The sequence below is a fragment of the Mustela erminea genome, chromosome X (genome assembly GCF_009829155.1).
Source record: "Mustela erminea isolate mMusErm1 chromosome X, mMusErm1.Pri, whole genome shotgun sequence".
NCBI lineage: Eukaryota > Metazoa > Chordata > Mammalia > Carnivora > Mustelidae > Mustela > Mustela erminea.
Window position 1 is genome coordinate 92,552,586 of NC_045635.1, and position 14,513 is coordinate 92,567,098.

At 39.7% G+C, this 14,513-nt stretch overlaps 1 protein-coding gene across 10 annotated transcripts in view; it reads left to right on the plus strand.

The window, feature by feature from the left end:
- PAK3 (p21 (RAC1) activated kinase 3) overlaps window positions 1-14,513 on the plus strand; it is a 239,921-nt gene that overhangs the window by 168,848 nt on the left and 56,560 nt on the right. For 6 of the 10 annotated variants that reach the window (XM_032330607.1, XM_032330609.1, XM_032330603.1 and 3 more), the window contains 5 exons: window positions 2,259-2,359; window positions 4,916-4,978; window positions 6,585-6,629; window positions 7,758-7,911; window positions 9,738-9,775. In XM_032330607.1, the coding sequence (XP_032186498.1) occupies window positions 2,259-2,359; window positions 4,916-4,978; window positions 6,585-6,629; window positions 7,758-7,911; window positions 9,738-9,775 (401 nt within the window). The remainder of the gene's footprint in view (window positions 1-2,258; window positions 2,360-4,915; window positions 4,979-6,584; window positions 6,630-7,757; window positions 7,912-9,737; window positions 9,776-14,513) is intronic. The other 4 variants (XM_032330611.1, XM_032330610.1, XM_032330613.1 and 1 more) reach the window with 2 other exon arrangements.

Genomic DNA, 14,513 nt, shown 5'->3' on the forward strand with positions numbered 1-14,513 from the left:
TGGAGACATAGATTGAGCTATGGGTTCTCAACCTAGAGTCAGGGGAGTTTTAAACCTTTGAAATTATATGCAAAATTGTTTAGATGTCTACAGTGTAATTATGGGCAGAAGTTCCACAGCCTTCTTCAGATTTTCAGAGCAGTCTTTGACCCCGAGAGAGTCACCTGTCACTAGGAGTAGATTAACTATGAAGTGAATAACACTTCTTTAGAGTTCCTCACTGGCTTGGGACTCTTCCAAGGCGCTAGGAGGGACCCTGGAAGTCTTTGTAGTGTGTTTTTCCTTAAAGGGAGCATTCCTCTTGAATTATGTAAACCATTTGTTCACACAATACCCAGATCATCCCTAGCCAACCACGGATCAGGAAGTTACCCAGTATGGGTTAGTTTCTGGCATCAGATACCATCCAAGAGGGACGAGTGCAAAGAAAGGACTGTTAAAGGCCAAAGACTGCATTAGAAAAGGCAGAAGGGGAAGCAGTGCCAATCATATAAAGAATGGTCACCCATGGAGGAGGAGAATCAGACCACACTGTGAAGGAAGTAAAAAGAGAGATAGTCAGCTACACCCAACATGTATGGGAGAGCAGGGAAGAGGAAAAACAAGGACACAATCAGAGGAGTGGCTAGGATAATGGCCTGGTGGCCAAGCAAGTATGAGTGGTAGCTATGGGACCAAAACACACAGCAGAAGTAGGTACCCACATAAAAAGGTCTAAGCTTCATATTCAATAAAGCAGACTTGCTGTAAACACAGCATCCAAGCTGAAGTCAAGTTGAATGGCACATATGTACTTTTCAAAATGAGTCCTAATGTGTTCTGTGGCCAGACAAAGGCTTTGAGTGACCCTTGTTTCCCCACCCCCCACCCCCACCTCCAATCTTTCGTCCCTAATCCTGTATCTTAATCTTCTTACTCCTTGAATGTCTGTATTTCTGCACCATCTCTCTGTCCTCTGGCTGGAGATAGGGAGTAGTGAGAGAGGGTAGAAAGAGAAAAGAAACAATGAGAATGACATTTGAACGTGAAAGGTTTTGAATTGAAAATTTATCCTGGGTAACCCATAAAACCAGTAATCCGTATGTGGTTAATTGAATGTTGTCTAAAATTCAGGCCAAGGAAACATCTATTTGAACCAGAGTGTTCTAAGTTGGCCACCCTGGCAATTCTGAGGTTGACTGGTTTCAATTGGGCAAATCATGCTGACTTTCCCATTATTAGGAGGGTGAGTATTTTTATTATCTTTTGAGTGTAAAATGCACCCCAATCAGAGATCCGTGCTCTGATATGCTTATGTGGCTATTATGGAACCTACCTAATGCCATTTTACATTTCCAGGGCAACTTCCTTATGGAATCTATTCTAAGATAAACTAATTTCATTACAGTTCCCAACTTAATTTCTCCAGTGATAATATCTTTAAAGGTTTTGACATATTAACTGTGGACGTGTTTCTTCATAGTTGTGTCACTATGAAAAATCCGCTACTTGAGGACAATGATTTTGAATAGCTAATATGACAAAAAAAAATTAGGAATATGGAGAAATAGCTACAAACTGGAATGACTGAGCCAAGGCATTGATTTGAGGTTACTAAGAACTAAGTAAAATTAATTCAGTAAAAAGCAGCCATTTATATTTTCTTACTAGCAAAGTTCTGGGGAGTAAATGATTACAAACATTTTTAATGATAAAGATGTGTAACATTAATGGTTTGCAGTAGTGTTCTCACTGAAAGAAGACAAAGAGTATATTAAAATATGCTTCATAATGTAAACATAAATAAGTTCTATTTCGCTATGGTTAACATGGAAACAATTCATTTATGCTTTTATAGACAGCTTTAGCACTTTTGTGTTCTTTTTTTTTTTCTAATAGTAAGACTTAGCTTGACCTGATCATAATGAATTGCTTCTTTAGTAAGTCCTATTCAATCCAACAAAGCCAGTTGACCACAATATACCTAGATATCTGTTGGTTACATTTTTAGGCTGGTAAAGGACATAAATCAATGGGACTGCAAGTTTTGTTGGAACTGGATTTGGGGAATTTGTAAATCATCTGGATGTAATACTTTTTGTCAAACTCTCAGCTACTTCTGCAGATGAAATTATAATTTCTGGAACTAAATCCTATTACGCTTGTGTTGGATTCAGTTGTCTTTCAGCTTTGTAGTTGTTTTTGATTAACCTAATTGTACAACTTAGAGATGACAAAACTATGTCCCCAATAAATACCTGTTAACATTTTGCCTTTAGCCAATAAGAAGAAGGAGAAAGAACGCCCAGAGATCTCTCTTCCTTCAGACTTTGAACATACGATTCATGTGGGGTTTGACGCTGTCACCGGGGAGTTCACTGTAAGTAAGCTCCTTATTGTTTTGCAAGCCATGAAAAAATTCCTTTGTGAAAATAGGTTTCAAGAAAGCCTGCCCGTGTCCCAGAATGTCAGGCTTGATGCTTTGGATGATTTCAAGGAAGATGGACTATACCGAGCCAATCCCCATTGGAACTAGAGAGTGGCAAGAGTATTGGGAAAAATTATTTTATCCATCGTAAAAATGTCTAATCGCAGTTAATCTTCAATGTGATTGGAAATGTGAATTTTCTATGGCACAGGAGACGTAGTCCTGGTAGAGACTCTTTTGAGTCTGTTCTTTATTGTTTGAAGTGAATCAGAGAATCAGCTGATTTAACTTGGCCAGGGAAGACAGTCCATCTGAATAATTCAGGCTTGACATTAGAACCTGGATTACTCAGATAAGCTAACCACACTAACCAAAAATCTCTGTACAACTGACCTGGTCTTCCTTTTGATTTCAAGAACATGGCTTATTTTTAGGCTTATTAACAGGTATATTTCAAAGGCCTTCAAAACAACAAACCCCATGTTTCAGGAAGAATATTTATGAATATATCTTGTGTGCTTTAGTGGTTATGTGCTTTAAATATATGCTATCCACAATAAATACCAATACAAATTCTCCAGAAAGACCAGAGCTATAGACTCAGCCTTTCTTTGGATATTTGTAGTGTTCAAATAACACAAGATCTGTCATTTTGTACTTTTTTTTTCTCCAAGATCTGGCATCTTTGTTTTTAGATGAATGAAGGAAAAGATGTGGCTAGAAATATGTCCCCAGGAAGATCAACTACCTTTTTCTGTACTAGTAAGGAGCTCAATAAAAATGTACATTCTGAGATAATGAGTACTTTTGAATGCATTCAGAAAAAAAGTCTTTTATGATATCATCACCACTGAATCTTGGGTTCTAAAACCAATAATTTTAGAGGTTAAATAATCAAATTTTCTGTTTCGTAACTTGATGGTTAATAAGTAAACTTATATGACTGAGTGAACCAAAAAGAGGTGGGGGACAAATTAACTGGATTTGGAGAAGCAAACCATGTCTCTGAATTGACAGCCAAATTGCCCCCCCCTTTTTTTCCAATTCTGGAAGTACACAATATGAAAATAAAATCAAAATGGAGTAAACATCTTGGCCTTGCAAAGTGACATGAGCTGATTATTTCTGTACTCTCAATACAAAGTAGAAGAGAACGTAAAGAAATACCGATGTTGCTAAAGTTGAGACACTGGTAGGATTTAACCAATTTCATCCCTGGAGTCAGAGACATTATTCAAATGGCCTTGACTGCTGTCACCATACCATTTCCACTGTCACCACCCCCCAAAAACAATCATAATGATTTTTGTAATCTAAACAAAAATACTACAACTTTTTTGACATTTGAAATAGTCAAAGCACTTCAACTTTATAAATGTGGTCTAATAACTGTTCCCTCTTTTTATTTTAAGAATGTTATGCTTCCAGTTTTGACCTGTTTTGTTTTCTGTGTGCTTTTCTTCTGCATTAACTTTTCTTATGTTTTATTGCTCTCATGCCATGTTTTTTTTTTTCCTTCGTTTTTATGGTCTGACGTGAATGCTTTCTCCTCCACTATTCTCATGTGACATTCTGGTTCCTTTCTAATTTGATTTTTAAATTTTTTCTGCACTTTCCAACTTGCTTGACATCTTATGATACCATCTATCTTGAGCTCTTTCTTTGTTCTTTTGGGGTTCTGAATGGAAATGAAAAAAAGTGAATCACCATCATTTGGCTGACTGCATTATCACTTGGCCATCGGTTAGAACCCAAAGAACCCACCAGAGAGGGCTGGGGGTGGGATATACGACAGGCACTCTTTTCAATTTTGGCCAACAGATTGATACAACTGAACCCAATCAAACCAACACCTGCCCCCCCACCACCTCCCCAGCACCCAGTTTAAAATAAAACATCTTTTTGGATGCAAGCAGTTGTTGGAAATCCTTTGAAGATATGGACAGTCAATGGGCTAAATTTGGAAATCTGATGCATTTATTGTCCTCTTGTGGTCTTTTGAAACTATTTGTCCACACATTGTATTTAAAGACACCAAATTCTGTCCTTTTTAATTCTTTTCACCTATGGTTTACATTTACCAACTTTAAAAACTGCCCAATGATAATAAGCTTTTAAAATCATTTTGGTGGTAGCATTTAAAATTGGGACGTGTTTGCCACAGTATCACTAATGTATTGCGTGTGTGCTTGCGTATGTGCACAGGCACGTGTGGTGGGGGGCATATTGCCAAATTTGATTATTGTTGTTGCTTAGGTTGAATTTTGAGCAATTTGTTGAACTGTCTTGTTCAGTTGTCTTCCAAGGGTCTGTCATCATGAATGCTTGGATGCTGATTTGGTGTGCCCCTTGCTGATTGTCCTATGGCTAGTTGGTCCATATAACCTTTACACCTGGTTATACGCTGGGACCTTGAGATTCAAATTCGGTTGGGAGGTGAGATTTGGGTTATTAAACTATGAAAAGTCCTTACCCTTTATATTGCCATTTTTGTCCCAAATACTTCAGAACTCCCCCTTCCAGACCTCTAGACCTGTGACGGTCGCTTCCAGTGAATCAGAGGGAAAAATGGTATGAGTGATATACATGATCATTTCTTATAAGATAAATGCTTGGCCTGTTGTATCATGCTGCCATTTTCCTGGGCTACACCAGACAATCCCCAGCTTGTTGTACATCTGGTTGTTTTTGTACACGTGGTCAGGCATTGAAATGTGCTCCTGCTTCTGATGCTCATACTTCTAGGTCTCCATTAGCTGTCTTAACTTTTGGGATTTGTTCCTCAATCTGGAGTAATGAGATGGCTTTCTGATGATGTGCCTTTGAGGCATACATTCAAATTTAAGTGTAAGGTCTCATTGATCGACTAGTTTATCTCAACTTCTCAAAGAAACAAGAAATGATGTCAGCAGGGTAGTCATGGGGTAAGTATAGTTGTCTGAAGGATCTTCTGCAATTGACAGCATGTTTCCCTGCTGTCTAGTGATCACGAGACATTGATTTATCACAAAAGTTTGGAAGTGCCATCAGAATGTATTATAACTGAGAATATTCTGATAATTACGGTAATGGTCATGCCAGTGATGTCTGCCCTAGTGGTTATGTGCAATGCATACCTGGTTTTGTAACACTTAATAACTCCTTTGGCCATGACAGTATTAACCAAATGCTATTAATTGCACTTAGAATCAGAACTGGGATCATGCATGGGCTCCTGAATTCAAATATGTGGCTTAAGGCTTTAGCATCGAATTGCGTGATTAATGCATGTCAAAGTGTCGTTTCACTGTGCTTGGAGTAACCCCAAATTCCAGGAATCAAAGACCTGTATCCCAAATCAAACCAGTTGGGTCGAAGCATGTTTCTGTAGCTTTGGAGACAATCTCTTAATTTAGACAAAGTCATTACCTTATATCTGAACTCATTTTGTGGGAAGCCAGGACTTCAGAACTGTAGCACTAAAATGGAAATTGTTCATATATGCTTTGAAATGAAATGGTTTCCCTTTTTCCCCTGGTCTAAAGAAACTCAAAGGTAGAGTCTGACTGTGTGGGAAATCCTTAATCTAGTTTTCCCTAAACCAGTCATGACTTTCTCACTGCATCTTGCAGAAGAATCGCATCAATGAGAATGCAGTGAAATTTAGCATCCCTGTGTCACCATCCTGTCCATTTTAGCCACACAGACACTTCCACTGTGAAACTGGAAATTGTTCCCCAGAATTGGGAACTGAAATTTGTAAGTTCATCACATGGCCATTGGCTACCTGTGATCACCCAGTCGTAAACACAGACTTACAAATTATCGCCAAAGCTTTTCATGATGCCATCCTTCTTCCCTCCAAAGTCATGTTTCTGCCTTCTGGTAATTTCTCCAGTCCTTTAACTGTAATTCTTACTATTGTGTATTTATGGAGGAAACACCTGGCCCCAAGTGGAATTATGCGTCCCAACTTGAGAACGTTGTCTTTTTTCTCCCCCTCTGTTTCCTGCAATCTGTTGCCCTAACCTGTCCTGCCCCTGATGGAGTTAAGACCTCTCGATTTTCATAACCGCCCCATTTGAGAAGGGATGACCCACCCCCATTCAGACCCATTGGTTTCATCTCCTCCCACCTTCTAAGTTGTCCCACATTCTGTTTTAACTTTCTTTTCTTTCTTTATTTACGTCCATTACAGCCAGATCTCTATGGCTCACAGATGTGCCCAGGGAAGCTCCCAGAGGTGCGTCACAGGCCCAAAAGAAGCTTGCATCAAAGTGCTTCTTTGAGATGTCATAGCACTGCGCAGCAGGTTCATGTGTGTGCAGTAGAGTTGTTGCTTGGCTTATCTCACTTTTTCGTTGTCATTCCCAAACTCTGGAGGCCCACGTCACACATTGTTTTGCCGAGACTTCGGAGGGCAAGGCCACGCAAATTGTGTCTAGATGCACTCCAGGAACAGTGTGTCTGTCTCTCACTCCAAGTTGCCCTTGGAGGCTGGACAATTACAAAATGGGGGCATCCGTAGGCTGAACATGTAGGAAAGAAGGCTCAACGCTCAACGCGAAGCTAATCTTTCAGCGTAATTGGTGCAATTGTCCCAGGTTCGAGTTCCAAACGCTCCCTCCTCTCTGCTCTAAATCCTTTAGAGTATTGCCAATTCTCACAAGGCTTTGCCACGGGTGTCACAGTCCCCAGGTTCTATGTGGCCAATGAGCAAAGTGGGGAGGAGGGGATGGAGGGAGGTGAGGAGAAACTATTTAGCACCTCCTGGCTGTTGCTCCTCCTCTATTCTATTTTTGCCTCCCCTCAATCTCCCTCTGTATTAAAGCCCTAGAGCACCCACCCCCCAAAATTACATTTTGTAATCGCAAAGCGGAAACTGCCCGAGGGTGAGGCTTTTCTTCCATTCGGAAAGATCTTCCGATTACTACATGCCCAGAAAGAGCTTATGTGATTCTAGTCATATAAAATCCATTGATCTGCACTATACTATACTGTGCACAAATTTAGAGAAGTCTTGCTATGTCTGCCCTGAGTCGCCAGAAAAAATAAGCTAAGCCGTAAACATCATTTCATGGATGAGCAGAATTAATATGGAGGTGATTTTCATGCGCTTTTTTTTTTCTATCACAGTCATACTCCCACCCACCCTTTTTAAGTTGGATCCTAGTTTTACCTATGTGTTTTAATTAGAGAAGAGAATGATTGCATTATTAAGTTACTAACTTTAAATCTAGAGTGTCACTCCAGTTTCCCAAGTGTAATCCTACAGGTAGCATGGGCTTCTTGGTGAAGAACTTTACTGGAACATGAAAATGCAGCTGCTGAATGTTCTGAGCTGCCATTCTTTCCCTCTGGTTGTCCACAGGGAATCCCTGAGCAGTGGGCACGGTTACTCCAAACCTCCAACATAACAAAACTGGAACAGAAGAAGAACCCACAAGCCGTCCTGGATGTTCTCAAATTCTACGATTCCAAAGAAACGGTCAACAACCAGAAATACATGAGCTTTACATCGGGAGGTAAGAGGATTCCAAGGTATCAAAGAGAGAAGAAGGAATTCTCATCTCAGAGCCTCAGGATTAGACCAGAATGTCTGTAGGGCATCTGAAGTCAGTTTCTAGTACCTTCTCCAAATGACTTCAGTGACAGTAAATGGAAAGATAGGCTGGAAGGTAAAGTTGATGTGAGGCAGTTTATGACTTGGCTATTTTTAGAACTCGAGTAGGGGGAATTAATTGCTCAGTGAAGCAGCAGTTGTCACTTTGAATCAGCAATCACAAGTGTTTGGTCTCTGCACTGGCATGAAGAAGACATTTCCTTAGTCACGTAGGATCAGGCCTTGTGATGTGTCCATGAGATAAGAGGCATATGGGTCCAACCATGGTCTCCTAAAGTTTATTTTTTCCCTCCAATTCATTGAATTGGACCCTGATGATACAGCATTCATTTTGTGGTTGCCAGGTTATTTTAATCTAACTTCAAAATCAGGCTTAAAGAAAGAAATCACATCTGGCTATTTATAAGAAATTGAAATGGTCATGTTCCTGCCAAATCTTGACTTCATTTGCTAGCACATAGACTGAGCCTTTGTTTGAAACTTTAAGGTTCACATTTGCACTATAAGCAACTGAAAAATATATGCCAAACAATATTTTTGTTTTGAGAAAGTTAATCCAGGGTGCCTCTCTAGAAAAGCTTATTATTTAACATCTATAAAAAGAAGAGAATCCTATCATTAGTGGTCCAGCTGTAAAGAGCCCCTACCTCTTGGCAATGGTTTTAACATAGGCCAGGCTTAAAATATCTTCAGGGATGGTGCAAGGGGACACTTGGAAGGGGAGGAGTGTCTCCTTTGGTCATAACACATGTCAAAGCCCAAACTTAAGGCATGTAGTAATTCACAAGCTCCATGGGACGTTTTTAACTGAGAAGATAGCTTAACTGCTATTCTCCAGGGCAGAACACTGAAAAGGAAAAAAGGCCAGCAAGGAGAGGTTTTATGATATTTAGTCTTCCACATACATGATAGGCCTCAGAGATCCTAGTGACACATCAAACAGTGCTTAATTAATGTGAGGAAGTCTAGAACTGTCCTCCAGGTTCGCTAGGGAACCACAGGCTACCAGAACGAAAAATGCTTATTCTAGTATTTGTCTGAGCTGAGTGAAACTCACCAGACATTCTGAGATGCTCTAGAGTTGAGACCAAGGACTGGGATGAGAGGAGGTGGGGGTGGGGGAGGAGAAAGAGAAAAGAAGGCAGGCAGGGTGGAAGGGAGGGCGGAAGAGAAGGGAGGGAGGAAATAGGGGAGAAATTCTGGATATAGATGCATAGATTCATACCTCAGGAGTAGGTAATCTCCAGGCACCTGGGTGGCTCAGTTGGTTAAGCATCCAGCTCTTGACTTCAGCTCAGGTCACCATCTCAGGGTCCTGGGATCGAGCCCTGCATTGAACTCTGTGCTCAGTAGGGACTCTGCTTGAGGCTTCTCTCTCCCTTTCCCTCTGCCCCTCCCCTTGTTTGCACACATGTTTGCACTCTCTTTCTCTCGCTCTCAAATAAATAAAATCTTTTTTTAAAGAAAGTAGTATATAATATCGATAGTCGTCTATATAGATGAGATTCACCAGAGGCCCGTACTAAGGTCTATAAAATGACATGTGAGGGGGCAGTGGTGTGAGCTATTTTCAGAACAACAAAGTCATTTGTCATAGTATCTGTGCAATAGCGAACTGGAGAATTTCCTTCTGGTCAAAGGCATGCAGGTTAATTTTTTATTAACTCTGGTCTCTAAGGGAGGCAGGCCTCATGAAATAAAGGTGACTTCCTTATCTTTACTTTTCAGATAAAAGCGCACATGGATACATAGCAGCCCATCCCTCGGTAAGTGAAAACTTGAAAATGTCAATTTTCAGTGTTTCTGACAGTCCAACAGAATACCATCACACAGATTCAGTTTAGATATCTCTTCTCTTTTTAAATAGTCTTTTAAAGGTATAATTTAGATCTATAAAATTCACCCATTTTTAAGTGTACAGTTTGGTGAGTTTAGGTAAATGTGTATACCAGCCCTACCATTGCCTTAATCCAGTTTTAGAATATTTCCATCACCTCCTAAGATCCCTTATGCCTGCTTATGGTTATTCCTCATCCCATTCCCACCTTAGCCCCAGGCAGTCACTGGTCTGGTATTATGGATTTGTCTTTCTGGACATTTCATGAACACAGAATCATATAGTATATGACCACTGGTGAATGGCTTAAGGCTCAGCATAATGCTCTTACAGTTCATCCTAGTCACATGTTCTCAGTAGTTTGTTCCTTTTTATTGCCAAGTAGTCTTCCATAGTATGGCTGTACCACTGTTTGTTTCACAGTTTACCCACTGAAGTCTCTCTGGAGCCTTGCCAGGCTTTGTCTGTTGTAGATAAAGCTACTATGAACATGCATGTATAAATCTTTATGTAGACAGATGTTTCTATTTCTCTTATGCAAACAATCTTGAAAATAATAATCGTCATGACAGTGACTTCTCTTGACTCAGCACTTACAATGTGCCAGGCACTGGGAGGATAACATTTTGCATTCACTTAGCCTTTCTTGACAACCAGATTAGGTAGGTCTTACCATTGTCTGCATTTTACAGATGAGGTTCAGAGACATGAAATAACTCAACTGAGGTCATACTGCTATACCTCTGGACATCACCTGTTCCAATAAACTGTGATGTGGTGGGGGAGGTGACTTTGCCCAAGCTCACATAGATAGTCTTAGAGAAGTGACTAGAAAATAAGTAACCTAGTTCAAAGTGCTTAGAAGTGATAGAACAGCAGCAAGAATACCCATAGGCATTAGACAGAAAATTATCTTAGACAAGGCTTACCTTTACATGGTTTTATTTTGAAATAAATAACATTAGTGAGTTTCCTAACTGTTGCTTCAAAGAGTACTGGATGATCAACCTTTTATAGAGGACAGATTCTGGCCTGCTTCATGTCACCCTGGGCAATAAGGGTGATAGCAATAAATCAATAGTGATAATGAGTAAAGACTATGAAATAGTGTGGCAATTAAAAATAGAATTGCCATGTGATCCAGCAAGCCCACTACTGGGTTGATTCCCAAAAGAATTGACAGCAGGTTTTCACACAGATTTTTTATATGTATACCCATGTTCATAGTGGCATTATTCACAATATATGAAAGGTGGGAGCAACCCATTTGCCCATCAACAGATGAATGGATTAATAAAGGTGATATATCCATGCCATAGAATATTATTCAGCCTTAAAAAGGAAGGACAATCTGGGGTGCCTGGGTGGCTCAGTCCGTTGGGTGTCCAACTTTTGATATTGGCTAAGGTCTTGATCTTGTCTCAGGTGTTGAGCTCAGTGTCATAAGTTCAAACCTCATTTTGCACTCTCTGCTGAGAATGGAGCCTCCTTAAAAAAAAAAAAAAGGACATTCTGACACATTGAACATGCTACCACATGAATGAACCTTGAGGACATTATGCCAAGTGAAATAATCCAGTCATGAAAAGACAAATGCTATATGGTTCTACTCAGGAGATACAGGGTACTCTGTATACTGAGTTTGATTTTTGCAAGATGAAAAGTGTTCTGGAGATTGCTTGCACAACAATGTGAATATACTTAGCACTACTAAACTGTACATTTAAAAATGGCTAAGATGGTAAATTTTATGTCATGTATATTTTACCACAATTAAACATAAAAAGAAAAGAAAAGATGAAGTCTCTGGACATTAGGTGTTTAGTCTTATTGTATGAATACTGAATGTGATATGATAATGCATATAAAATATTTAGTATACTACCTAGCGCATACTATATGTTTATTAAATATAAGCTAAAGCAAAAATGCCAGTCTTCCTTGATCAAACTTACCTTTCCTCCCTTGATTTACTTAATATCATTATTATATAATAAATATGACCTGGGTATTCTGGCAAAGAAATAGTTGGTATTTTTTTTTTTAGGTAGGTAGGTCAGTTATTCTAAATGCTAACCTATTAGGATGGTTAGTAGAATGGTTTTTATTTTTGTCAATGGTTTATATCTCCTGAATTACTGTCCCTTTCTTTTGAGCTTGCTTCTACTGGTTTTGCTTGTGGAATTCAAACTACATCTACATAATGATCAAAATATTCCACCAAATCAGAAAAAAAATGATGTTCTCACTGTTTGGAGATCAAACAACTGGATATTTACTTTTTTCACATATATTTATCAAGTGCCCTCTTACAAGCACTAGGAAATCTGGAGCTTATTCTGGTAAGGGAAGAGAAGTATGCATGTCAAGAAACAAAATACAATATGGACCATGTTACATGCCATAAAATATGTCCATTTGCTATGAGAACTCAGAGAAAAGAGATTATTTTCAGCTGGGTAGGAAAAAGGAAGTAGGCCGTTGTCTCAAAGGGCTTAAAGCTCTGTAGGTACTTGGTACATATTTGTTGAATGTTGAGTTGGAAAATGCTTCATAAAAAAGGCTGCATTTGAGCTAGATTGTGAAGGTCTGGTGGGATTGGATCTGTAAAGATGGGGAAAGACATTCTAAACATAAGAAAGGGAACAGTAATGAGGAGAGCATGGGGACAAAATGGTGTGGTTTTGAATGAAGAAAGTTGCAAGAAAAAGAATCATAGGAATTAAGCCTTGAATATTAAGTTGGAGCCAAATCATTGGGACCCTTAAAATGGTATTCCAAGAAACCTGGCCTATTTGCAACAATGTGGATGGAGCTAGAGTGTGTGATGCTAAGTGAAGTCAGTCAGTCAAAGAAAGACAAACATATGATGTCACTCATATGTGGAATTTAAGAAACAGAAGAGATGAATGTATAGGAAGGGGGCAGGGAAAGGATGAGAGGGAAACCAACCATGAGAGACTCTTAATGGTAGAAAACAAACTGAGGGTTGATGGAGGGAGGCAGGGAGGGGGATGGGCTATAGGGGTGACGGGTAGTAAGGAGGGCACTTGTCATGATGAACACTGGGTGTTGTAAGTGATGAAGCACTAAATTCTACTCCAGAAACCAATATTGCACTGTATGTTCACTACATAAACCTTAAATTAAAAAGGACGGAAGGGAGGGAGGGAGGGAGAAATCTGGCCTTTTCCAGTATACATTGGGAAGTTTTTGGAGTTTTTTGGAACAGGAGAATCAGGCAATGAAAGCTTACGCTTTGGGAACGGTTACCTGACAGCAAACATCCAGAGTGAATTAAGGGCGGAAGGTGAGGCTGGATGAAGGGGAGGTCAGTTGGAGGAGTCCCGTAAGCATCCAGGCCATAGGTAACAAGGGCCTAATGGAGATGGTGGTAGCAGAAATGGAGATGAGGTTCAAATGTTAAGGTTATTAATTGGATGTTGGAGGAAAGGTCAAGGTCAAAGGTGATTATAGGCTTCAAATGATACATGGGTGGGCAGAAGGGTGAAGATGCCATCTTTGGGGAGTTACAAATTTCCATAAGCACATGCTGAGTTTCCTATTGGATAGTTTGGAGTCTGAAGAGCTGGTAGGACTCCCAGGTGGAGATACTAATTAAACCAAGTAACTGAGGCTGGGTTTCTATTGATTGAATGAGCTGGATTAGACCCTTAAGTTTAGGTTGGATCCCTTCAATGGAACTCAGTTCCTTAGGAATGGGGAATTGAGAGCACCCTGTGCTCTCCTTATAATTCCAGGGGGAGATTGCCTTGATGGTCCTTAGGCTTTCTTGCATTAGAAACACTCCCAAGTAGACCTGACTACTCTTTAAGATCTGATTTAATGGAATTGGACAATCCCTTATCGACAGAGCCTAAACTGATCACCAGTTTTGGCATCCTCTAATAGCCTGGGTGGGAATTTCCATGGAAGAAGTGTTGTAGTCACTAAATATTTTAAACGATTGACTATCCCATTAATATTGAATTCAGCAGTCCCTCCCTTAGTCCTGTGACATCTGCTTTACTATTCACTTATGGTAGCTTCTTTGATGTGAGTGTATTAAATGCTAAATAGTGTTCAGGGACCTACTCTTCAGTTTAAGACTACTTTAAAATCTTATATTTGTATTGGACTATTGAGAGGAAATAAATGCGTTTAGAATCCTGGACTAGTATCTTGAGTGGAATAGCAACAATACTGCAACGATGTCATGATTTGTGCCCAGAGAAATACTGTGACTGTGTCATGATTTGTCCCGAGAATGTCATGCCTGATTTGTTCAGTTGACACAGACTGAGCTTTCAATTCAAAGTACTGGTTTATTTTATTCATCTAGATTAGTGGTCCCTGTACTTCAGTGTGTATCAGATCTGCCTTGAGAAGGTGCAAGTCAAAATGGAATGGAACCCTGAAATCCGCATGTTAAGCAAGCACCAGAAATGGCCCATAGACCACACTTAGTGTGATCTGGAGTCTCCAAAGTCTCTACTTCTAATTCCTTTGACCTTTAACAAGGAAGCTCAAAGAAAGAAGAATTTCCTAAGGCAGTTCCTCTATCTGAGGTATTGTCTAGAGCAGGGTTTATAGCTTAGAGTCCATAGGGATTGGCTTCATAAGATCTCTGTGAATTTATATTGAATGGAATAGAATAGAAGAGAATA